General features: G+C 42.5%; 2 protein-coding genes across 2 annotated transcripts in view; both read right to left on the reverse strand.

Moving 5' to 3' along the window:
- MSH2 (mutS homolog 2) overlaps window positions 1–7,556 on the reverse strand; it is an 82,681-nt gene extending 75,125 nt beyond the window's left edge. The window contains exons 1-2 of the mRNA XM_039340287.1: window positions 7,278–7,556; window positions 3,492–3,646 (exon numbers count right to left, since the gene is read on the reverse strand). Coding sequence (XP_039196221.1) covers window positions 3,492–3,646; window positions 7,278–7,509 — 387 coding nt within the window. The 5' untranslated portion in view covers window positions 7,510–7,556. The remainder of the gene's footprint in view (window positions 1–3,491; window positions 3,647–7,277) is intronic.
- A 7,017-nt stretch (window positions 7,557–14,573) lies between these two features.
- On the reverse strand, window positions 14,574–22,551 carry EPCAM (epithelial cell adhesion molecule). Its single transcript, XM_039340288.1, has 9 exons — window positions 22,231–22,551; window positions 19,712–19,819; window positions 19,353–19,596; window positions 19,072–19,137; window positions 18,487–18,547; window positions 18,089–18,190; window positions 17,792–17,983; window positions 16,215–16,256; window positions 14,574–15,007 (listed from the first exon to the last, which is right to left on the reverse strand). Exons 1-9 carry the CDS (start codon window positions 22,301–22,303, stop codon window positions 14,966–14,968), a joined length of 930 nt encoding a protein of 309 aa, XP_039196222.1. The 5' UTR covers window positions 22,304–22,551; the 3' UTR covers window positions 14,574–14,965.
- Window positions 22,552–26,021: the final 3,470 nt, after the last annotated feature.

Here is a 26,021-nt window from a genome sequence, read left to right on the forward strand (position 1 = left end):
TATTTGTTTCTTTTACCTATCTATTCAATCCATTGTTTTTCATGAATTTTCACACATGAAGCTGTATGTTTGTATTTAGCTTTGTGGCTTAAGGAAATCAAGAAAGTAAATATAGTTACATTCCCAATCAGCTTTATACAAATATTTTCCATAAGAAGGTTTGATCAAAGCTAAGGTGAAACTGCTCATTTTAAAGTAGAGAAATGTAGGAGGTAAGTTATGATTCTAGACAATAGAACAAGCAAAAAAAATCTTGCATCTTTCAAAGCTGTATTGACAGGTGGGATATTGGTAGTTTTGGAAGTTTTTCCATTTTCCTCCCAGTCATAAGATTATGTGTTTCATATCATTCTAGTTTTTTTTAAAAAATGAGCAGGGAAAGAAGAGCGATTTGAGACATTTGCTCAAAAGTAGGGACTTGAATTTCACCACCAACTACCATTGTTTCCCTGAAAATAAGACTCTGTTTTATATATATATATATATATATATATATATATATATATATATATATATATATATATATATATATATTAGAGGCACTGGTCTTATTTTAATGGGATCTTATTTTTTCATGTACAGCAGATGGAGAGCGTGGGGGCCAATGGGAGTGGGAGCGCTGCTACTGCTGGCCATGCCCACTCCATCCCAACGTCTGGTTGCCTGCGGCTGCAATGACCCAAGCCCTTGGTGCGCCTTGGTCTCCGCCCACCCTGCCTGCTGGCCCTCCTGCTGCTGGGACATTTATTGGTTGTGGTTTGGCGCCAAGCAGCTGCCTGCGCTGCTTCTGGCCTTGCGGGGGCTCTTCACCCTCCTGGCCACGCTGCTCTGGGCCACTCTGCTGGGCTGCTCCTGCCTGGTGTGGGGCGAGTTGGCCCAGATCTACTGGTACCATACAACCTCCAAATCGCCCTGCTGCCGCTGGACTGCCAGGACCCCTTCGCCAACGGTCAATGGTGGAACCGCACCGCCCACCCCTCTGACTTCGGGCTGCTGAGCGCCAGCCTGCAAATCTACTGAGCCTGACATTCTTCAGGCCCTGGCGGGTACTGCACCTCTCATGCCAGCTGTGTGAGCGGGTGTGGGGCTGCCCCTAGCCGCTTTTGGCCTCTACATCATCTGTGGCTGCTCTGCCTCTGGTTTGCCTTCCACCAGGCCCAGCCCATCCAGCAGGCTGGTGCCGCCATCATGAGGGGTAGCCCCACCCTGCCTCACACAATTGGTATGAGAGTTGCAGCACCCGCCAGAGCCAAAGAGCATGGGGCTGCCCCTGACCCCAGCCACCACGGAGCTGGAGAGCTTGCCACACCACCACCTAGAGGCCCTCTGTACAACCAGACCTTCCAACTTTGTGAGATCTTTCTTTTTCGCAAGAAGCTGGAAGGTCTGATTGAACTTTTTTTTTTTAGCCCCACAAATGGCGGCAGAGAAGCGCAACGGAGAAACACAATGGAGAAACAGGACAGAGCTGAAAAGCAGATTAGCGAAGAAATGCTTGAAATACTTGGGGGAAGCGAGGGAATCTGGGCGGTGGTACGGCAAGGTCTCCAGCGCCATTTGGCACCCACCACTGCCAATAAGTGTCCCAGCATCAGCAGGGCCAGCAGGCAAGGAAGGCGGAGAGCGGGGCATGCCAAGAGCTTGGCCCACGGGTGCCACGAGAACAGCAGCTGAGCAGCGACCAGAGCCAAGGTCAGGCAGGGCAGCAGCAGGTTGTACAGCAGTCGTATGGTCCGCGCAGGGAGCCACTCTTACCGTCGACCTGGCTGAAGAGCAGCCTGGCCTGGGCGCCCCAGCCCCCAGCAGCAGCAGGTGCAGCAGGCGCAGCAGCCTCGCCTAGGGGCCAGCAAGGCAGTGGCGGCAGTTACTGAAATCAATCTAGGGAAGATTGGACGGCTGAGGAGGCAATGTCTTCCCTTTCAGCCCCTTCTGCAGTCCCTTAAAGAGCCAAGCGGCAATTGCTTGGGGAGAAAAGGTAAGTGGAGGTGAAGAAATCTTCCTCACCACACAGGGGCAAGTGACGTCAGCAGGCCACACCCTTCATCTGGCTGACAATCCTACTATAGCTGGGGCTTATTTTAGGGGTAGGCCTTATATTAGGCCCACCCCCAAAAATCACATTAGGGCATATTTTTGGGATAGGTCTTATTTTGGGGGGGAAACAGTGTCAGTTGTGGCCAATATCTCCCCATTTCTTCCCTACAGGGAAAAAACGTAATTGTTAGGAAAGTCCTTCAGCTACTACTTGCAGAGACTGATGAAGCCAGAATGTTATCAATTTATTTCCTCTTAAGAAAGAATGGAGTAATGGGCTGAATATGAGTAAAATTGCTCATTTTTTTCTAATTGTCACCATTCAATTAGCAGTCAGAATTTGGGCTGTAAGTTTTTGGCTCAGCTAAGAAATACCGATCAACCCAATGAGTCACACCACAAGATAACATTATGAGATAATATATGTGGAATATTTATAAGGTTTCAGGTTCCTTATTTATTATTCTGATGAGATAAAATATATAATTATAAATATTTATATACAGTGCCTGAATTCTTAGACATACAGAAAAACAAAACTAAAAATTAATCAGGCATGTTTTTTGGCCAATGTTGTTAACTACTTCCCATGAACTGATTTCCATACAGACTTCCATCTCCTTAGGCCAGTTAATCTTATAGATAAAAGCAAACAGCTTGATTTTTCACCAGCATAATAAACTCCTGACTCCATCAGTTATTCATATTACATTTCATAATGAAGTATCTAGATTGGAACTTAGATGCTTTGTACAGCCAAGAACTGGAAAAATAACTTGAAATCCGAACCTGTTCCAACTTTCTAATTTAGTGCTTCTAGATGTATTAGATAACTTCCATAACCTTTATTTAGTATATCCAATGAATTACAGGTATTACATCCAACACATCTATAGGGAACCAGGGTTGGAGAAATCTATGTTCTTCAACAGAGAACCTCCTGCTCAGGCAGGAAACCCTATACCATTTCAGACAAATGGCTATCCAGCCTCTTCTTAAGATTGCTGAAGGGTGGGTCTCATGAACGAATAGCTAGCTCTTTATACAAATAATTTTCAACACAACAAAAAAAGCTATGCAATTGATTTTTTTTAATCTGGCTTCTTTGCCATGTGTTAAATAGAATGCATGAATAAATATTATTTTATTTGGAGTAGTTTATTATTTTTATTTGGAATAATATTCTGAAATAACATTGCCAACATGTAAAAAAGTACCTCTAGCAATTAAATAATTGAACATTCCCTTAGTGCAATTTTCCTCAAGCTGGCAACCTATAGATGTAATCCACAGTTTTATTTCACCAGATCTGTATAATATAACATTAGACTGAGCTGCCCTAACAGAAACATCTGCAATTGCACAAGTTTTAAATTTAATTGCCAGTGAAAGACTGAAAAGTACTTACAGATCTATATACAGAATAATATATATTTCTGAACACAACGAACACATACCTTGTAGGCCAAATACCACTCAGTCTCTTTGATGGATTTATTTCCTGCCTTATTCTTATATACTTCAGCCCTGTACTGACGAATAAGAAGAAGATTTCGCAAAAAAGATTCAAAATTCATCTTGCTGAGTGCAACACTCTCGAGTTTCTGAGTTCCTAAAAAACAAGAAAAACATTGAAGGAACATGATTGACACATTACAATTAGAAGTTACAATTTGGTTAAATTAAACATTATTAAATGCTATTGTTTCTGATTGGGAAGTACAGTAAAAACACAAACAATCCCTGCTAAACATACTTAAATTACACTACAGGATGTCAGATTACAACTCAGTTGGACAAGATGGGGCCATATGGAGGAATGCTGTTCCAAAGGGCAGAAACTGGAACATAAAAGGTCCATTTCCTTTGTTCCACTAGATCAGATGTCAAACTCGTGACATCACGCAACATATCGGAGCTTTTTCCCCATTGCCGGCAAGGGGGTGGACGCGATTTCCTGGTGACGCGTCCGGCCCACAGGCCGGCAGTTTGACACTCCTGCGCTAGATAATATGCTTAATTCACAGGACCTGAAGCAAGCCATCTTTTGGAATGCACAGAACAGGCTGACATTATGAGAGACATTATGGAAGACAAGCAGTCTCTCAAATTAACTAGAATTTAAACTATGTATTAATTTGTAATTTAATTATTCAGTTATTCTATGCATCTGATAATACTCATTAGGAACAATTAACTAATTAGGGATAAACCTGAATAAGTTTCTCCTCTCTAATCTCTATAAATCCTTGTTTCCCTATTCAGTCAATACAAGTCTAATCAAGTTAACTGTTCTTATTTTATTTTTCACATGTGTTGCAGACTTTCTCTATACTTATTTTGCAGTGTTTAGTATTATTTGAAGTATTCCCAATGCACTAAAACTTTATCTGAAGGAATGCCAAATATCCAGAAAGAACATATGAAGGGTCAGATGAAAGAATATACGTACAGATGGAGAATAAAGGATTAGATGAAAGAATATATGTGCAGATGAGGCCCTGGGGATCAGAAGAAGGATCATATGTAGAGATAGGACCCAGGTATGGATGTAATGGACATGAGAGTGAGGAAGATGAATTGTGAGAGAAACATTCACTCTTAGACAATTAAAAAACTTTTTCTTTCTGCTCACTAGATTTGCAGTCCAGGCTTGCTAACTGTTGACATACCTGATAGCATTGTAAGGGGGCTGCGGGGGGGCGGGCTGCAGGGGCAATGAAGTGAGACAGATTCACCCGTCAGAAACCACTTAACCACGATGTAGGATACATGAATAGTTCACTTACAAGAAAACCACATAGCTGGAACAGGAAACTAGAAGCTTTGTAAGATTCCCATGACCTGAGGTGGGCAACAGGTTATGTGACATTTAGCTATTTTGCATAGCAAGCAAGAAAGCTTTAGGGGGGCTGCAATCCAGGTAACCAATCAATATTATATGTTATGCACATAACAGAGGGGAGGATAAAGGGGTGTATTGACAGGGGGGAGGGTAAAGGGGTGTATTGGGAGGGCAAAGGGTGTATGTGAATCACCTTTGATTATAAAAACTGCTGTAAAACTGTAATCAGGGTCTTGGTAGCTTTCAAAGCCAAGGCCCTTTATATCTTGGTACCAAAATAAAAGTCTTGTTTTGTTTCACACCTTGTGTTTGGTGATCAAATTGGCTTGACACCAAGCTAAGACCCAGTTTTGGGGACAATACACATACATTCTGTTTTACTCTTTCTTTGATAAAAGTTTAATATGCAAAAGTCAACAAAAGTTTCTTCTGATATGGAACTAAGAAAAACTTAGACATAGATGAGAATATTGACTGTAAAAAGGCTGGATATATCTGGATGCTATTACAGCTAAAATTGGTATCATTTCTTAGTATTAATGTTCTGGGATTAGAAGCCATGAGACCAGGTGTTCACATCCTCCCTTAGGCACAGAAGTCAGCTAAGTACCAGTATTGATTTGATTCAGACCCTCTCTCTCAGCCTAAGAGGGCTGTTGTGGGAAAAACAAGAGGAAGCCATTGACTTGCCAAGCTAAGTTGTACAAAAAAATGGTGGGGTAACCTAATAAATAAATTTGATTTGAGATAGTCGAACGGGCTGATACAGAAACTTGATTTTGTCCCTTTTCATACAGTCTTGTTTTATTCTGTGTTTATATTAAATCCACTGTGTGGGGAACTGATTCATTTTCCATAAATAATGAAATCTGACTAGAAGCTTTTAGAATTTGAAGCCCCTATAATTGAAAGTACAAGGACTCCTAAACAATTGGCTTCTAGCCTAGCCCTTCTAGTCAAAATATTATTCTGTATAGTTACTTTATGTTTGTCTTTAATTGATCTAATCTAAAAAGTGGAAAAAAGATGGAGCAATAGTGGAAAAATATAAGGTTATATTACATATGAAAAGCATAGTTTAGACCAGTGGTGGCGAACCTATGGCACAGGTGCCAGAGGCGGCACTCGGAGCCCTCTCTGTGGGCACACATGCCGTTGCCCAGCCTCGCCTCCCCCCATGACTCCTTCCTTTCCAGCAGCCCCCCTGAATGAGAGTCGCCCCTGAGCGTGGCCCACGCGGAGCAGCGCAGCCAAGGACATGGCAGCCAGGCAGTGTAGATAAGACTCTACCCTCACATCCCATCATGCACAGTTGATGCTGCAGGGCGCAGGCAGAGGGCGTGACTGCCATAGCACTGCTGGGCTGCCTGGGTGATCTGTGGCAGGCCCTGGAGGTGGTGAGTGGCCCTGCAGGCAGGCAGGCAGGCAGGGTGGCAGATGGGGGCAGCGGAGCGGGGGCGGGACAGGGGGTGGAGTGGGGGCAGGATGGGGCAGGGCAGGGGATGGAGTGAGAGCGGGGCCAGTTTTGGGACACTCTCGTCTCTAAAAGGTTCCCCATCACTGGTTTAGACTCTAAATCAGTGGTTCTCAACCTGTGGGTCGGGACCCCATTTGGGGTCGAATGACCATTTCATGGGGGTCGCCAAACAACGCAGTCCGCCATTTTTTTCCCCTTTTCCTTAGCTGTGCTACTCCCTTTTATTCTATTGGCTTTTGAAAGCCAATAGAATAGACTCTCTTGAATAGAGTCTAATTCTATTGGCTTTCAAAAGCCAATAGGAATTGTCCAGGCTGTCTCTGCCCTGCTGAGCCCGCCAAAAGTCCCATTCTGCAAACGGTGCTGCGCCAGTTGAGTAGTCCTCGACTTACGACCGGTTGAGTAGTCCTCGACTTACCACCGGTTGGGGGTCGCGGCATTAAAAAGGTTGAGAACCACTGTTCTAAATCATTATGGATCATCATCAAACATAAAGAAGGCAGGCAAAATCTCTTCTAAAACACCCTAAATCAGCAAGCTTAAAATCAGTGCTGGATTAGTCCCACTCTGGAACACAAGGCACTGGCTTACTCTTCCTCTCCATCAACTGGATTTGAGAGGTATCCTTCGAGACTCATCCAGACACGTGGAACTAGAAGTTCCACCTACGGCTTGCTGGACAAGGCAGACTGTAATTGGGAAGGTCAACCTACACGGATTACAACGACTTTTCAGAAGCATTTTCCAGCGCTACCTGAAATCATCAGAAACTGAGCGGTTCGCCGGCATGAGCATGGCGTCTACTGCAGCGCTAAGAGGAAATAGCGAACTCCGGGAGCGCAGTTTGCAGCACCCTCGAATAACCCAACCCTGCCATTATAAGCCCGCCAAGAAGAAGCCGCGAAAGCCCCTCAGTTCAACCTGAGCCCAGGATCCGAATGATCGCTTGTGTTTTGAAGATCTCCGTCGCCACCAGCTTTGCATCTTCGCCATGCACCGTGTAGTAGTCGCCGCGCTCGAAGAACCTCACAGTAGTATTCGGTTTGGCAGGCAACGCCAAGACGGCGCGAATAAAGCCGCTTTCGGCACCTGAGCCTTCAGGCCAACATCCCTCTCGTGGAGCAGAAACACAAGCATCTATGGAGGCCGCCATGCTGAAACCACCCGCCGCTTCAATGCCACTAGCAAATAATAATCCTTCTCCCGCCGCCAATCCGGAAGAGCGAGACCTATTTCGGCCACCGTAATAGTCCCGCGCTCATCGCAACGCGTTCTGAGCAAAATAGGCCTTTCGGGACACCGTCTATGATATACGATAGTTCTAAGATGTATCGGTATTGCGAAGAGAGTGGAGATGATGTACTCTCCTTTTACACATTTAGTTGAAAAATATGCTCCTCCCCAGTTCGTGTAGAAATTTTAAGTGCATTGTTAGAATGTTATGCTAAATATGTATAGGGCTGTATTTTAAATAGTCGCATTGTAATTCTGCAGCACTTTTTTCAACAGTCTAATGCTGTGAATCCTAGGAACATTGATCTGAGCACATGGATGGAGGCAGTAAAAATCGAAGAACAGCTAGATCTTATTTCAAACAAATACGCCTTTACTTGGGAGACAATTCTAGCATTTCAAAGTAAGATCCCGCAGGTTGTAACTCATATTTAAAACTACCGCCATTTTCTGCTTCCTCCTCCACTTCCAGTATGTAGGAATACATATTTAAAAATAAAATGATTCTTCAAATCCATTCCCATCCTATGTCTATCAGAAGGGAGGGGAAAAATGTTTATTGCTTCCTCTATTCGCCTTTCTTTACCTTTTGATATGTATACCTTTTGCCTTTTCTTTACCTTTTGATCTGTATATCCTTTTAACTATTGTTTATGGGTCTTTGTATCCGCTACAATGTGAGTTAAAAACAGGCTGATGTTATTTAACAAGTCAAAAAGGATGACTAAGGGAAGTTTTGAAATGGATGTAATCAAAAGGGGGGGTGATGTTTTCTGGTTAGGCGAAATGGATAATATTGTAAACCTTGAAGTCCTTCCAAATAGAAGGGGAGGGGAGGGGAGGGGAGGGGGGCATCGCGCTAGGAGTCTGTATAATGTTTTGATCTTGAACAATTGTGTGTGATCTCTAATTTAGACCTTCGTGTTGGAAGTAGGGCTTTTCAACAGTGGTACGGGTACCACCTGTGGTACATTGGCACCTGGTAGGTGGTACGCGACCATCCTAGAAAAGTGGTAGCGGGGGAGGGGAATGAACTGAACCTGTGGCAGCACTGCACAAGTCTGAGCGAGAGATGGCTGGAGCTGCAGGGCTGTCAGGGCTCAGTGGAAGTGCCAGGATCAGTGCCAGGCTCCAGCTGGAGCTCGGCGCTGATCCTGGCGCTTCTGTTGAGCCCAGAAGAAGCGCCGATCAGCTGGAATGTTGCAGCCTGTTCAGGGTCTTATGATTTACATTCAGATGCTTGGCAACTGATTCCTATTTATTATGGTCACAGTGTCCCAGTGTCATGTGAAGTGATGAAAACCTGCTGCAACCACCTAGCAGATGGGGGGAATAAAAACCAAATACCCCCCACCCCATCCCCACTGTCAATCCTCAATAGAAATGCTCCCAACAATGAAAACCTCAGACAGGAGGAAGAGCGCCGCTGGGTGGGCAGGCAGGTGTCTTGCTCAGCTGTGGCTTGGGGGGGGCACTTTTTTCAGTGCCATTGTAACTTCGAACAGTCACTAAGCGAACTGTTGTAAGTTGAGGGCTACCTGTACTTCATCACTTTTTTCCTTCTTTGGGGGGGTAATCAAGTTTTTGACACCTTGCTAGGAAACTGGTGGTACTCGGATGTTGCCATATCCTAAAAGTGGTACAATGGGTTAAAAGGTTGAAAAGCCTTGTCTTAGAGATCCAGCGCACTTTGCAAACTGCTTTTTCTATTTCTGCAGAATAAACTCTTTTTCTTACCAATTCAATTTTGTTAGTGTTTTAATCACGTTTCTAACAAGTATAACTAATTGGCGTTCTTAGACGTTTTCCTTGTTCCATTAGAATTGTTTCAGAGCAACTTTAGTGAACTATCGTTATAGACAATAATAGCCTTCAAAATAACTGTAGATATATTTGGGAGAAAGTCCAATGTAATTAAGTGGCTCAATACACATATAACTCCAAGCCATGGTTTGTTTTGACTTTTTAAAAATAAGCCACCTTGTGTTGCTTCATCTATTGCATTAATAATGTAATTTATTGATTTTGGATTAATAAAATTAGTGAACCGAGGTATTGTTTATAAACCATACCTTGTGACTTATTAGGTATACAACAGGCAATTGCATATTTATTCCATAAATCATTGTTAAGCAAATACAGTACTGTAATATTTTAGTATATTATGTGAAATCTTTCAGTGATTAGATTCATACATTGTGCTAAGCCAAGGGAACTTCTCTAACTTCACTGTTAGATGGGGGGGTTATACAGTACTGTGCAGGTGCTTGACAAAGATATGGAGTGGGGGGTGGGCAGTGATTACTATCTAGAATAATATTACTATTATTCTATCCATATCGTGGATTACTGCAACACTTGCTTCATCCAGCTGCTCTTGAAAGCTATCTAGAGGCTGCAGATCATCCAAAATGCGGTGGCACAGATCATTATAGGTACACCTAGGTATACTTTAGATATAGGTAAGCTCTGTGAGCTTCATTAGCTCCCAATATACTTCCTAGAACAGGGGTAGGCAACCCAAAACACTCAAAGAGCCACTTGGACTCGTTTCCCACCAAAAACAAAACACTGGGAGCCGCAAAACCCTTTTGATATCTAAAATGAAGATAACACTGCATATATCCTTTTTTACCTTTATTATAGGGGTGTGTGTGTGTGTATGTGTGTGTGTGTATACACACACATTAAAAATAAAAGTAAAAATATCACTCTTGGGAATATCCATACTATTAAAACAATGATCACCAAGAGAATGCTTTAAGAGAATAAAATTACATACACAGGTAAAAAAAAGATATATGCAGTGTTATCTTCATTTTAGATGTCAAAAGGATCTCTCTCTGTCTCTCTCCCTCCCTCCCTCTCTATCTGCCCTTGGTCTGCCACTCCTCTTCCCCCACTCTCTTTCTTTCTCTCTCTCTTTCTTCTCTCTCCCTCTCTCCCTCCCTCTCTCTCTCTCTCTTTCCCCCCCTCCTATCTGCTGCTCACCTGGCAAGCTTCAAGCTGTTGTCCAACAAGCTCAGGGATAAGCAACCTCGTCTCTTTTATGACTCATGGACTTCAACTCCCAGAATTCCTGAGTCAGCCTAGCTGGGCTAGCTAGCTCTCTCCTGCCCTTCCTGCTTCCTGCAGAGACGCAGCAAAGGGAGGAGCTCCGCCCAGTAAGCTTTTCAGCTCCTCGGAGAACACTGTGAGTGCACTCTCTTTTACACACACACACACACACAGACAGAGAGAGAGAGAGAGAGAGAGAGAAGCAGGGAAGCGCAATTGCCTCTCTCTGTCTCTGTCTCTCTCTGCAAAGGCAGAGGAGGCTGGGAGCCACCGGGGAAGGCTCAAAGAGCCGCATGCGGCTCCGGAGCCGCAGGTTGCCGACCTGTGTCCTAGAAGATCCCAAGTTATCATATGTAAAGTTCTCCATAGCATGAAGCTGGGTTATTTGTAGAACCACCTCCCCAGTTGTTTTTACCCATGCCACTATGTCCTGCAAGAACTTCAGATTCCCCAATTAGAGAATGTCATCTAATGGGATCTAGAAAGCATGCTTTTTTTGCCACAATACCTGGCCTTTGGAGCATCATATTCTCCAGGACTAAATTAATCCTGACTCTTCTGACCTTTTGTAAAACGTTGAAGACTGGGATGTGTTTCATGGTTTAGGATCTAGGAATTTAGAAGATCATTGACAGGTTTTCATTGATGATTTTTTCCAGATTTACTCTTGTGACCACTGTGATTTTTTTCCCTTTTGTTAGTATTGGTTTTCATGAGTGTTCAAAGCTGTATTTGCAAGATAGGCAGATATATAAATTGATTTAATTTATTATTGGATCATATTATTAGAGCCATCTTGACTTGAACTCTGTATTAGAGGAGTACATTAGAGCATGGCTTTTCAACCAGTGGTACATTGGCACCTGGCAGGTGGTACGCGACCATCCTAGAAAAGTGGTAGCGAGGGAGGGGAATGAGCTGAACTGGTGGCAGTACCGCACAAGCCTGAGCGAGAGATGGCTGGAGCTGCAAGGCTGTCAGGGCTCAGAAGTGCCAGGATCAGTGCCGCTTTCCAGCTGATCAGCGCTTCTTCGGGACTGTCAGGGCTCCGTGGAAGCGCCAGGATCAGCGCCAGGCTCCAGTCAGCCATGACTCCAGTTCCATGTAACTTTGCAGTGCCAAATTCATCTGACATATCTTTTTTTACCCATTTCAGTCAGATTCTTGGTTGAGATATAGTATTAAACTGCCTTGGTACTTTTAGCAGATGGCCTTTGCCAGAAATTGATGAGAGACAAGTGTGGTCCTGGTAGTTTTCCTGCATTTCTTGGCAGCTTTCAATAAATACCAACAACCGTGATATCCTTTGGACCGCTCCCTAAGTTGGTCCTTAGGAATAATGTTTTATAATGACTCCAATGTTTCCTGCCAGGCTATATACCCAAAGGGTGATGCTGAGGAACTATTGTTCTAAAGACTGTTGATCTATAACACTAAGTTGACCAACTGTCCTCCTTTTGGGAGGACAGTCCTCCTTTTTTGAGTTCTGTCCTCCCTCAAAAAGTGTCCTCCTAAATGTCCTCCTTTTCCATATACCGTCCTCCTTTTGGGAGGATAGTCCTCCTTTTGTGAGTTTTGTCCTCCCTCGAAAATGTCCTCCTAAATGTCCTCTTTTTCTATATTTGAGGACTTATCTGCAGGGCTTTCTTTTCCTCATAGAATGCTCAGAAGGCGTTCCGGGACCTTTTTTTGATGTTTTTTTTCAACTTTTGCCTGAGCTGTGCTACTCCCCCATTGGCTTTTGAAAGCCAATAGGAATTGCTGCTGAGTGCGCCAAAACACCAAGGCGGCAAACTTTGCACGTGCAAGTTGCAGGAACTTTGTACCCCTCACTGCTACCCATCTCCTACTTAGTTCTGCAGATAGCTGGAGGAGACTGGAGCGGTAAGTTTCTCTTGATCTTCCCTGTTCGGTTCCACACAGGGATGCACAGGGTAGGCGGTGGTGCTGGGGGGCGGCTGCAGGGCCGGAGCCAGCACGGCTGGTGCTTTGCGAGCTGCGGGGCCAGCTCTACGGGGATGCGCAGGGTGGGCAGTGGTACTGGGTGGCGGCTGGGGGGGCAGCTGCAGGGCCGGAGCAGGGGCAGCTGGTGCTTTGCCTTTGCGAGCCGTGGGGCCGGCTCTATGGGGATAGGCAGGGTGGGTGGTGGTGCTGGGGGGTGGCTGCAGGGCCAGAGCTGGCTCGGCTTGTGCTTTGCGAGCCGCGGGGCTGGCTCTCCATGGCAGGGCAGCGGTGCTGGCGTGGCGGCTATGGGCAGGGGCGTGGCGGGCAGTTGACCTTCCATGGGCTGCGCCAGCTGGTGGTCTATGCAGTGCTGACCTGCGCTGCCACCACCTCACCCTGCACATCTACATGGCCATCCTGGAGCACCTGGCTCACAACACCTGCCTCCGCCGCCCACCCCCGTGCAATCCAGCCGTGTAGATTTTTGGACAAGTGAGAAATCGAGATTGATACTCTAGCTGCAGCACTTGCCGTAAAATTCAACATGAAGGATATTTCTTGTTCAGATATTTCCAATATATTGTTAGAAGATGATACATTGACAAAAAATATTCATTCAATGGAAAAGTACTCATTTAAATAATTAATAGGCATGTAAGCATAATTACAATATAAAATGTTATTGTTACAAATGGTTTTTATTATGCATTTATCATATTATAGTGTATTCTGTATTATTGTTGCAATAAATACAATGTTTCTTTTATTTACGATATTTTTTCTTCAATTTATTCGTGTCCTCCTTTTTGTAAAAAAGTTGGTCACCTTAATAACATGGGTGTCAAACTTGCCTCATCATATCACAACTTTTTTTGCATTGCCGGAGCAGGGATAGGTGTGGCCTCTATGATGCAACCTGCCCATGGGCCGGCAGTTTGACACCCCTGATTTATAACATGCTTCCATTTTGCCTCCTGTGCTGCTTACCATCCACAAAAATTGATAGGAAAGTCTTTCAACACTATGAACTAAGAAACTCTCAATATGCTGATAATATCTCACCCTTTTATTCCTTACTATCCAGTGGTAACCAGTACCCTAGCCTAGAGCTTTACCACTGCTATGTAAAGCAAACTGAATCTCAACTCCAATCTCAGTTTTTTATATACCAGCAGCACTTTCATTTTACTTCAGTTTGATTTCAGCTTGATCTCTCATCCAGCCTATGTTAATAAAAATTAGTGTGTACTTGGAAGAGCCATATATTAACAGTAATCTGGGTACTTTGAACTCTGAAGCACAAGCCCTCTGACATATGGCTTCTATATCATAGAAAGAATAACATTCTTATAGTTTAATAATTAACAAACAATGCTGTAGTTGCAGCTTTTGCCAACCCTGTAACATGCTGTTGTAAAACTTTATGCTTGCCTAGATTCTTGTCTATTGAGCTACAAAAAGATAAGGGGCAAACCCACTTTCCATGTAGGCTGGCAAATAAAGCAGCAGGAGACTACCATTTCTCTTTCTGCTGCATCATTAGTTTCCCAGGCATGTGGCACTTCCTGCAGGGTGGCTATTTTTCACTCTGCTGTGCATGTGTGTTAGCACTTCATGAGGTAGCACTTTGCGCTAATGCCATTGGAGCTTCCTGAGCATTTGGGCAGAAAGGCACTCTTGCTTGATAACAGGAGCAAGGAGACAGAAAAGCTCAGCTATGTCAACAAGGGCTGTGGAGCACAGAGAGCCCAAAAGGCATGGGGGAGGAATAGGTGGAAAGCTGCAATGCTCCTGTCATCATAAGTGCAGGCGGGTTGCAAAATGCCAAATTTTGATCATGTGGCCATGACGTTGCTGCAATGACTGCAACTATGGGCTCAGATATAAGTCCATTCAATTCTGTCAAACAGTTGTAAATCGCAGACTCTCTGTATTTGGAAGTATCGCATGCAAGCAAATCTTAATACCAAGAAAGAACTGATATATATATATACATTTCAAACTTTATTAAAATTCACTGTGTGTAAAAAAATGATTAAATGTGAATATATACAAACATACACTCTTATATTCAAAAGAGTTACCTGACAGCCTAGGTAACTAATTATCAGATACTTCAACAAACTTTTAAGACATCCAAAAGGACATTACTAAGTTACATCAGAAATAGTGACAAAAGAATGCCACTTATCTGGTTAGGCGAATTATGACTTTTAATAGAATCTTTAAAACTTCAAAATACAGTAATATGCCAGTTTAGCAGAAAGATTGCTTAAAGATTCAGACAATGTTTTTTAAAGTAGCAGTCCATGATATTCTCTTCTGTCAATTTTTTTTATTTACCACAGTCTTCCTTTCATTTCATGTTACAAATGTTACGAGTTTAGTTCTCTGTGCATTTCATTCATTTCCTTTACCTGAAGACAAAAAAAAGTTATGTCTTAATGGGTTGCCTTTTTAATAATTTCTGCCAGTACAAAGAATACTAATCTATCTGAGGTGAATATTTTTTTCTATGCCATAATTTTCTATGCCATAATTGCGCAAACAAATATGAATACATACTATCTTCAATTTTACATGATTAAGTATATGTAATTTAACAATGTTTGCAAACCCAGTCTGAATAAAAAACACAGATTTCAAGACTACTACAGTAACTGTTCCACTACAGAATTCTCTCACACTACAAAAAAGCTATTTCACAAGTTAATCATATTAAACATTCTCCCAACATTAAAAAATTGCATATGTGAATTGGATCATTCTTACCAAAATATTCTTAACTATTAAAGCTAGTTTATATCTTTACATTAGTTCACAACTTATGACCATTCATTCAACGACTGTTTGAAATTACAAAAGTGCAAAACAAAGGGCGCTATGACCCATGAGTGAAGTTATAGCTGTTGCAGTACCCCTGTAGTCACGACTGAGATCTGTATGCTTGGCAATCTGTTTGCACTTACAACAGGTTGCAAAGCACTCTGCAATCAGGCAATTGTCATATGCAATCATTCCTGCCAGCTCCCCCAGAAAGTCAATTGGGAAGCCTGCAGGAAAAGTCGAAACTTACTGCCACATGCCAAGAAGACTCCTTCTAGTCTCTGAAGGCTGGCTAAAAAAGTCCCGTGCCAAAATCTAAGCAGTATTTTCAGTTCTAAAATAGAGAAGCATGTCTGTCCACTTGGAGGCTGAAAATCCCCCTCCATGTTAAAATCCAAGTGGTATTTTCAACTAACAAACGGAGAGATGTGTCTCTCCACTCAGTAACTAAAAATCTTGCCTGGATTTCAGCATGGATTTGCAATGCTTGAGTAGAAAAGCAAGTCTCTTTGCTCAGGCTCCAAAAATCCAAGTGAGACTCTCCCCCAAACTTGCGTGCAGCCTGCATTGGGCCCATTATAGCCTCCCCCACCTCGAGGCACCCTGCGCTCTTTATCTGGAACCCTGTCCAGTTAACAACCAGCAAGATCACTTAACCACACCTGGGAATGCTGGAATGTCAAGTCACTGTGTGAACAACTGAGATTCCAAGGGTCTTAAGAACTATTTGTAATAAAACATATATAACATTTGTATCATAGTTTAAAAAATTAAAAAGATTACTATCTAAATAGTTACCTCGGCTTTTTCATACTTGCCGCTCTTTCTTTGAGTAAATATCTACATGGAGAAAACAAAACAGCTCAGTATTTTTCTATTCCAACACACTCAAGAATCAATTTAACAGAACATAGATACAATATCCAGAAACTATTGATGCCAATTATCCATATGATCTAACGCATAAAACCATTCCATGTTACTCATGAAATGTGCAGTCTTTGGCTCATCTATTTGGGCTATTACAGGTTAATACTACATGAGGCAGGTTTTCACTTAAAGCCTCTGCTAACTTTGAAGAGTTGGAACAGAACTGAATTTTTGGAGGGTTACTGCACTAACCAATGTAGGCTAAGAGATAAGTCATTTGGTGATTTCTAGATGTTCTGAACTCTCACTGAGGTGGTTTAAATGTTTCATAGATAAATTGTTAGTTTCAGCAGTCTGAACTAATTTTACAAAATACTGAGGACATCAGATTCCCTGAACCTTCTGTGGGCAGTATTGAACCAGAGAGATCAATTGTAATATAAAAACTATTAAAATAACTAAGAATATACAAAACTAAAATATAATAAAGCTAAAATAAAATTACACATTGCATAATACATCATCCACCCCAATATTATAAAGAATCATGTCATATGAAACAAGAATATTTTTTGCTGGCTGGCACTTTTAAGTAGGTGTTCAAGTCCAGCGGATAGCTCTTATAGTTTTAGCTTCTATGACAAGAATAAATGTAGCACCTTAAGAGTCAGAATTGTAAGTTAAAAATGTATAAAACTTATTATAAATTTATCTTACATCTTTATTTGTCCAGACTGGCTATTACTTTCAAACATTACTACCCCATAAGAATGCCATACAGGTAGTCCTCGACTTACAACCATTCATTTAGTGACTGTTCAAAGTTACAACAGCACTGAAAAAGTGACTTATGACCATTTTTCACATCTGCAACCGTTGCAACATCCCCATGGTCATGTGATCAAAATTTGGATGCTTGGTAACTGGTTCATATTTATGACAATTAGTGTCCCAAGGTCATGTGATCATTTTTTGTGACCTTCTGACAAGCAAAGTCAATGGACAAGCCGGATTCATGTAACAACCATGTTACTAACTAAACTGGTGATTCATTTAACTGTGGCAAAAAAGATTGTAAAATACGGAAAATCTCACTTAACAAGTGTTTCTCTTAGCAACAGAAATTTTGAGCTCAATTGTAGTCATATGTTGAGGATTACCTGTATTTATTTTAGATAAAATAAATGATGTCTAATAGCCAATATACTTATCAAGAGTTTATTCCACCAATATCTATAGAGGTGAAGAAGTTGATGACTCACCTGAGGGTTTTGATACTCAGTTTTACAGAGTCTTAAGTAGCTATTGTATTTCCTTTGTTAATAATCTTCTATTTTAACAATACAGCATTTATTATTTATCATGGACTGGCTGAATTGTAATGGCCCAGGGGAGAAATGGAAAGTTCAAGAGTTATCTAAAATAATAGGCTTTATGTTTATCTGTTCTAGGATACTTTTTATTTGAACATCAGAATTAAGATCTTCTAAATAAGAAAAACATACCAGTACAAGAATACCAGCAACTATTGCCAGGACTATAACCACAATTACAGCAATAAGTCCAGGTGTCAAACGTTTCATTACAAACTCCGGTGCTTTGTCATCAACGTAATATATTACTGTGTTCTCAAATTGAAGAGGTTTTCCTACAACATTGATTCCAAATCCTCCAGTAATGATTGAGTCCTCTTTGATCTGAAAGAGCAAGAACATGAATGATTCAATTATTCTTTTGAAATACAGCATAAATTCATACCATTAATTCCATTTTACTTTCCTTTAAAAGCTCCACATACTTACATCTTTCTCAAAATAATATGCCACATCAGCTATATCCACATCAGTATTTCCTTTTTCTGATACATTTTGTTTGAGATTGATAATAATTAAAGGTTCCTCATGCTGAAAGAAAAAATACTTTCACTTTCCAAAAAAAATCACATATCAAGTTTAATCATAATTGTTTTATTTCTTAATTAACCAGGCTTTTAAACCCATCTTTAATAAATAATTCAAAATTTGAATTAACAAAATATTTTAGATAATGTCTTGATGTAACACAATTACATATTTAAAACTGACATTACACCTTCAATCAGGGTTGATTCTAAACCTTTAAATGTAAAATGTATATGCCCCCATGAAAGATAACTCAAAGTAATATTTTCATGAAAGCATCCAATAACTGTTATACATACCAAAAAACTTATGTGCTTTTCATCCAAAAGATAACGGTCCGTAAAGAGTTTTTCAATAGTCCTGGGAATTAAGGAAAGAAAGAAAAACCTCTGAAAGATGTTTATGAAACAATTTAGTACTGAAACCCCTATCAATCCCTCCATCACTTTACCCCTATGAAAACTAGCTGGATAGCAGTTTTGAGCAACTTGCTGGTTGATTATTTTATACTTCAATACATGAGCTATGGTTTAGTAAACCAGAATGTTAATAAAATTAGCCTAAGGAGTCCATTTTGCTCATGTTTTGCCTATTTCTTTCAAGGTTAGGTAAGCGAGTCAGGAAAAAGATATATAGTATCTGAACCCAGCTTATTCTATGGTTTATTACACACAAAAAGTTTGAATAATGAAAAATAGACACCAACTAATTTTATATATTTTTATGATCTCTTACTTGTTTTGGTGTAAGACATCACAATCTCGTATGTAGGAATCATGCACAGTACATTGTGCTAACCATTTTCTTTTCAACAACATTGTGAAAATCATTTCGTCTACTAAATTGCTACACTTAAGTAGGCAGTGATAATTACCAAGACATACCTTTCAAGAGAAGCTTTGTCTGGGTGTGTATTTCCGTCACGACATTTTGTTTCTATAATAATCCAGCTAAAAATAAAATATGAAACATTATGCTCAATTACTCTGAATATTAATCACAAGCTTAAGAAATAGGACATTCAACTTGTGTACTTCTAATTTTTTGGTCTCAATTTGTTACGTCAGTATAAACTATTAAAATGTTACTGATGTTTTAACCTTAAAATAGAATGGTACAACATACAGATCTCAAAATAAATTCAATTTTATATCAGGAGGTTTACCTTGTCCTTACTACTTCTTGGCATGTAATGTTTTGATCACTCTTTTCAGTTCTTCGCACTCCAGCACTGTTCACACACCAGCAAGTCTTTGTTCCATTGCACTGTTTAGGTTTGAAGTTGCCCTTTGCATCACATTCTGGATCATATATGCCATCATTGTCTACATATGCATGTTCTGGTCTTTTTCTTCTACCTGATTTTAAGCCAGCCACTTCTGCTTTCATCAACAGGCATTTTGAAGTCACTAAAAGGTAGTAAAAACAGTAAAGAGTAACTGGATTATTTTAACTTAAATACAATATTTTTGTGAGAAAGCAATGGAAATAGAAAAATGGAATTTGTTCAGTTCTTATACTTACATGTCTGACAGTTCACTGTGATATTAAATCCAATTGATTTACACTGGCATACACCATTAAAAACAGAACAATCTGTTGTCCGTTTGTTCTTCTCACATACACATTCTTCTGTAATATTCAAACCAAATGATTACAAAATAGTCCTTTGTATTCTGCACCAAATAGATAACTGTCACCATTTTTTTGTAGCAGATATCTGCAAAATCATCCTACTTCAGGAAAGATTCCTTTGCTAACAGAGACAATTCAAATTAATGAGAGTTTGGAATTCTGACTTTGTAATAGCCAATACCACATACCATATCTGAAATTTTCTCTTTATGTTGCAATTCCATAAAGATTCTTGAGTAGGCTTTAAAGCAAACCATGTATCCGCTTACTGATATTCTAGATAACATTTTTATATAAGATGTTCATCATTGTAGATAGCTTTCAATAATAAACTCAGAGGGAAAATCCCAAAAATATTAATTTTGATATTATTTCAGTTAAAAACATAATTCCAGTTCAAATCATAGGGATTGCCAAAGCTATTACTTCTAACATTTATTCTGTAGACCTCCTCTTCTGATGTATATTATCTCTTAGTTCAGAACCTGTAGTATCTGGTTCTGCAAAAATAAACTAGTAGTACAGTATAGGTAACCTCCTTCTCAAATCCCAAAGATGCTTTTTTCACGAGGCAACTGGACTTTTTCTTTGAAGATGTTTTGCTTCTTATCCAAGAAGCTTCTTCAACTCTTCTTCAGAACTGAAGAAGCCTCTTGGTTAAGAAGCGAAATGTCTTCAAAGAAAAACAAGAAAGTCCAGTTGCCTTGTGAAAAAGCATCTTTGGAATAAATATGACCTGGATGACTGAGAATCTCCATAGACTCCTCAAATGTACCATACCTTTTCCATTAAAGTAGTACTAAAAAAAATCCAGCTGAAAATTCCCTAGTATCTCCACCCAGTTCAGTGAAAAAAATTATCTGGGAAGCAATAGCAAAGTTTATTTTAGTGTTTAACAGGCATTAGCAGTCTTGCTTCCTTTTAATCAGCTGTAGAAAATTACATTCATTTTGGACATATATGAAACCAAAACTATGCTGTTACAATATGGCAAGAACTTGTGTATGCTGGAATGAAAATTTTAAAAAAATCCCATAATGGAGGGGGTGGGGAGGCAATGGTGGTTTCTACAGGTTCGCTTCCAGTCATAAGAAAAAATAAAAACTTCATGTTGTACTTGACTATTTATAACTATATAGTCACAACCATGCTTTCTCAACTATGCAAAAATGCTTTCTTCTGGGAGATTCTGTAACTTCACAATTGAACCTCTAACCCTAGTATTCTCTGGTTATCTAAGCATTAACCAGACAATCCAACTTTGCTTCCAGTACTGACAAGGTTAGGCAGGACTGAAATCTACTTTTCAGTCATTTATATACTTAAAATATTTTTTCACTCTCATCCAAGATGGCACAAGCATGCCCTGAAAACATCCTTATTCTGCCTTCATATTGTCTCCAAACCCTGAATGGAACAGCATTGTCAGCTGTACCGGTATTAAGACAGTATTTCACCTTTTATTCTGACACCAATGTAAACTCAAGTTGTTTAAAAGCTTCTAGATTTGTCATCTATTACCTTGGAGAGAAGTCAGGTGACTCCAGCAGCTTAAAACAGACATAAACGATCAAAAATGGGGACAGCAAACTTTATACCAGCATAGCTTAGTACTAACTCAAGATGAATGTCTAGAATTTCAACATTAAAATAGGGAAACAACCTAAGAAAACTTTAAAAGAGGTCAGATAATGCAAAACTATTATATTCAAGACTTTACAAACCAGAAAACAATACAGAAGCTTCCATTTTAACGGCGAGTTAAGATGGAGTTGCTACTGATCTACATCTACTATTATTGGTATACGGCACTTTGTCCACTCACACTGATTTAAGAAAATCTACCTGGATTTAGTTTTAACAAAAAAAATTAAGCGTGTTAGAGTTCTGCCAGTCTTTTTATGTGAGTGAAACCATAAAGGAAGTTTATGTTAAGTTTATTAAGAAGTTAATTTCTTAAGATGTTTCTGAAACACATCTAATTTTGAAATTATTTAGGACAAAGTTTCTATCCCTTGGAGAAAAGTGTTACGGAAAGTTTCTTGCTGAAAAAAAAAGTCTGGGAACTCCAAATCGGCCTCCCCTGTAGGGACGGCTGGAGCTACCCAAACGCCATGGCTCTGCAGGGCGTTGGCTCCACGCGTCCGCCTCCAATTCTCCGGGAGTTGCTACTGCCAGGGCCAGCCTGCTTTCAACTGGCTCCAGCCCGCCCCATAAATCGCGGCCAAGAAAGCCCAGCCGCCGCTGTTCGTGTCCACCAACATGAAAGCAACCTGCCCCCCTTCTTCCACATGAAGGTCGGGAATATCGACGAGGTGCCATTTTGTTTGGGGTTCCTCTTCACCAAGGCGGTGCTCCCGCGCGCACGAAAGCCAGGAGCTGAAAGAGGAAAGTCCGGGAATACAAACCTTGGCTCCACACTGTAGCGGCGAGCGCCAGCAACGCTCCCAGAAGGAAAGCAGCCCTAGAAGGAAATCCCATCGTCCGCGATTTAAGAAAGCAGGTAGAACAAGGCAACGCAAACAGGTGCGGGCGACGCTCCAGTCTCTGTGTCTTCGCTTCCCCCTTTTCTCTCAAGCTGCTCAGCAGGTTCCGCAGGACAACTGAGCTCCTTTCAGCCAGCCGCGCCCGCCTCCTCAGGTTACACCTGGTTCCCCCCCACACACGGACACACACTTCGCCTCAGCACCTGCGTCGCTCGTATTCCCTCTACTTCCGCTTCTGCAAAGGTGAACCCGTGAATCTCGTTGGCTCCGAACTCTTATAGCTCACAACGCCACCTGCACGAAACTGGGAGCGGCCGACAGGCGGGGTTTGTGCAGTAAAGCGACGACGACTCACCTGCGCTCCCGACTAGCCATATATAGACTTTTCCGGGTGAAATACGTTGCGGGAAGAAGGTGGTACAATGTAGGAATGTTTCGAGAACAGTGTGAGGCAACCATAGGCGAGGCGGTTTGAATATTTTAAAATGCCTTATCGACAATTGGGGAAACCCATTGTGGTTTTCTTGACTCCCCTCCCCAAAAAATCCATTCTCGAGGGGGCCTATCTACCAACTTGATTAGAATCTAAATTTACAATGGAAGTCATAGGAAACAAACTGAAAAAAAGGTTTAAAATAGACAAATCCGTTGGTGTAGTGTTGCGTCCTTGGCGGGAAAACAGACACGAGAAGCAGCTGGAGTTCTCAGGTTCTTTTATTCAGCGTTCAGCTTACAGGAAGATGGCTTCAGCTCAGCCCAAACGCCTCACAGCCTCTTATATAGGCAACTCCCGGGTAAATGGGTTACTTTTCCCGCGCCAGCACCCGCGCATGCGCACGGCGCTGGCGACAGCCTGTCTGGTCCCGGGCAGCTTTGCACCTGCCCGGGACTGCCTGCAAACGCCTGAGCCGTTTGCAAGGCTCGGGACATAACACCCCTTTCCCCCGGGCTAAAACTACTATCAACATACAACATTGATTTTACACGACAATTTGCTCCCCAGTGTTCCCACTGTTTACTGGCTTCTGTCTTGCCAACAATGTTATGTAATCTTCTAGGTACTTAGGAGATTTCTGTGCTCTCTGTGACCTTCTTAGCTCTGGGTTACTGGCATAAGTCCCCTGACTGGAGGGAGGCATGAGCCTGTTCTCTCTACTGTGCCCTGGTGTCTTCCAAGGACTGTGCACCGATGCCTGGCCTGCTTGCTTGCCCACCGGGCTCGTCAGGCCAGGGCTTCTGTTGCTTTGTGACCTGGTTGTCCTACCTAGCTGTAGACCCTCAGGCCCCTTGAAGTGATAGCCACTGCTGGGCGTCTCTGTAGAACCCCCTAGGTCAGTCCAAGACCTGTCAGGAGGCTGTCTATTTCCTGAACCCCATTCTGTGTTTGGGCTCGTGTGGGTTTCTGTACTCTCCCAAAACTCAGGTGTCCCCTGATTTGTGCTAGGGATGTTGTAGTCGGGACTTGGTTCCTCGACTAGCTCTGTGTATGTTTGACCCCCTGTAGGATTTGGGGTAAGGTCAGGCCAACCTTGGGCATTGTGTGCCAGCTCTCTTGCGGGGAATGATTTGTTGGGATGCCCCCGGGTATCCTCCGTTGCTGGAGTGCTGTGTGCTGTGTGTGGACAGTGAGTATGCCCCCGGGGTAACTCCCTGGCTGGAGTAGGCGTGAGTGCCTGTTGTGTGGGTAAGCTCCAAGACTTCCTTTTCGGAGCAATTGCAGAACCTTGGGACGGGCCGTTTGTGGCTCCCTCAGTGGAGATGGGCAGTAGCTCTTGCCCTTCCCTTTGCTCCAAAGGGTCCCCCTCCCCCCCTGGAAAAGACCCAGGAGTCTCAGCAGAAAAGTCCCGCCTAGAGCGGAGTTGGTCGATGTGCCGACGCAGGACACGACCGTTGTCCAGGGCAACCTCGTAGGAGAGAGGACCTGTGATCCTGGACACAGAAGCGGGGACCCATGTATGACCAGGCCCGTAATTGCGAGCCCAAACCGGGGCACCCACAAGTAGTTGTCTAGGTGCCCTAGGATGGGAGGTAGATGAAGGCAGTCTGTCCGGATGCAACCGGTCAAGTCTCGTAGTAAGTTGGCTCCCCAACGAAGTTTAGCTGGACTTCTCCCTGTAGAAGTGGACGGTGTGTGGTGCGATAAGAAAGGAGAAAGTCAGCCAACCTGTGATGCCAGTCCCCGTAGGTGAGTCTCTTCAAGGCGTCCTTTGCGATGCGCACCATGCGTTCAGCCATACCGTTGGTGGATGGGTGAAAAGGCGCAGAGTGGCATGACGAATCAGGTTTGCCTGTAAGAAAGCTTGGAATTCGGAGGAGGTGAATTGAGGGCCGTTGTCAGACACAATGACATCTGGCAGCCCGTGTGCAGCAAAAATCCCCCTCAGTACCTGAATAGTCTTTGCAGTGGTGGTGGACGAGACAGGCACAACCTCAAGCCATTTTGAATGGCTGTCAACAAGGACCAAGAAGAACTGGCCCTGAAAGGGCCCAGCGTAGTCAATGTGCACCCTAGACCATGGGGACTGTGTTTCCTCCCATTTATGCACAGGAGCTTGGGGCATCTCTGGGCGAGATCGTTGGCACATGTGGCATGCGTGTACCTTAGCCTCAATATCTTTATCTAAAGCAGGCCACCACAAGTGGCTGCGTGCAAGAGCCTTCATGCGAACAATGCCAGGATGACCCTCGTGGAGGGATTCTAAGACCCTAGTCCTCATTGAGGTGGGAATGACAACTCTGTTTCCCCAAAGCAAACAACCCTGAGAAAGGGACAAGTTCGTTCCTTTTGGACCAGAAACTCTGAAACTCAGGACTAGGGCAGTGCTCAGGCCACCCGGACAGGACCCAGGAGCGGACACGTGAAAGTGTGTGATCTGTACCTGTTTCAGCGGTAACATCCCTGGCACTAAGAGGGAGCTCGGGCAAGGCTTGGATTGATAGAATGTTGACAGCTGGCGCGGGGTCAGCTTCTACTACTGGCAGAGGCAACCTACTGAGGCCATCAGCATGGCCCATTTCTTTCCCAGGCTTGTGGAGTAATGAAAAATCATATGCAGACAAGAAAATAGACCACCTAAGCATTCTAGGGAGAAATGATGTGGGGAGTCTGCTTACGGGTGGTAAAACAGTCCCAGCAGAGGTTTATGCGTCAGTGAAGACCGTGGCAAATGCCCCTGCCATATAGGAAAATCTTGTGGAATTTTTAATTCCAGGCAACATACATACAAGGAGCATCCCTGTCTATCTGAAGAGGTAGTTGCGCTCGGCAGAAGACAATGCTGGAGTAGTAGTTATGCAATAGGAAAACCTGAGTTCATCAGACGGAGGGACTCAGGCAGCTCAGACACCCCGTAGGGGGACGCATCACAAGCGATGCACACAGGAAGAGACTCGTTGAAATGTGCAAGAACACTGTTAGAAGTGAGCAAGGCCTTGACTTCTTTAAAGCAAGCCTCATGTGCTTGTGACCACAGACACACAGCTTGTTTGTCTAGTAGCCTGTGAAGAGGCTCAGCTACACTAGCTTTATGTGGAAGAAAAGAATTGTAGAAATTCAGGAGGCCTAAGAAGGCCTGAAGTTCGGCCTTAGACTTTGGCATGGGTGCTTCTAAAATAGCAGTTAGTTTGGATTCAGCAGGATGAATCCCAGCAGCATCAATTTTGAATCCCAGAAATTCAGTAGAAGGCACCCCAATCTTGCATTTGTCTTTTCT

The sequence above is a fragment of the Crotalus tigris genome, unplaced genomic scaffold (genome assembly GCF_016545835.1).
Source record: "Crotalus tigris isolate CLP2741 ecotype Arizona unplaced genomic scaffold, ASM1654583v1 scf7180000017743.441908, whole genome shotgun sequence".
Lineage (NCBI taxonomy): Eukaryota > Metazoa > Chordata > Lepidosauria > Squamata > Viperidae > Crotalus > Crotalus tigris.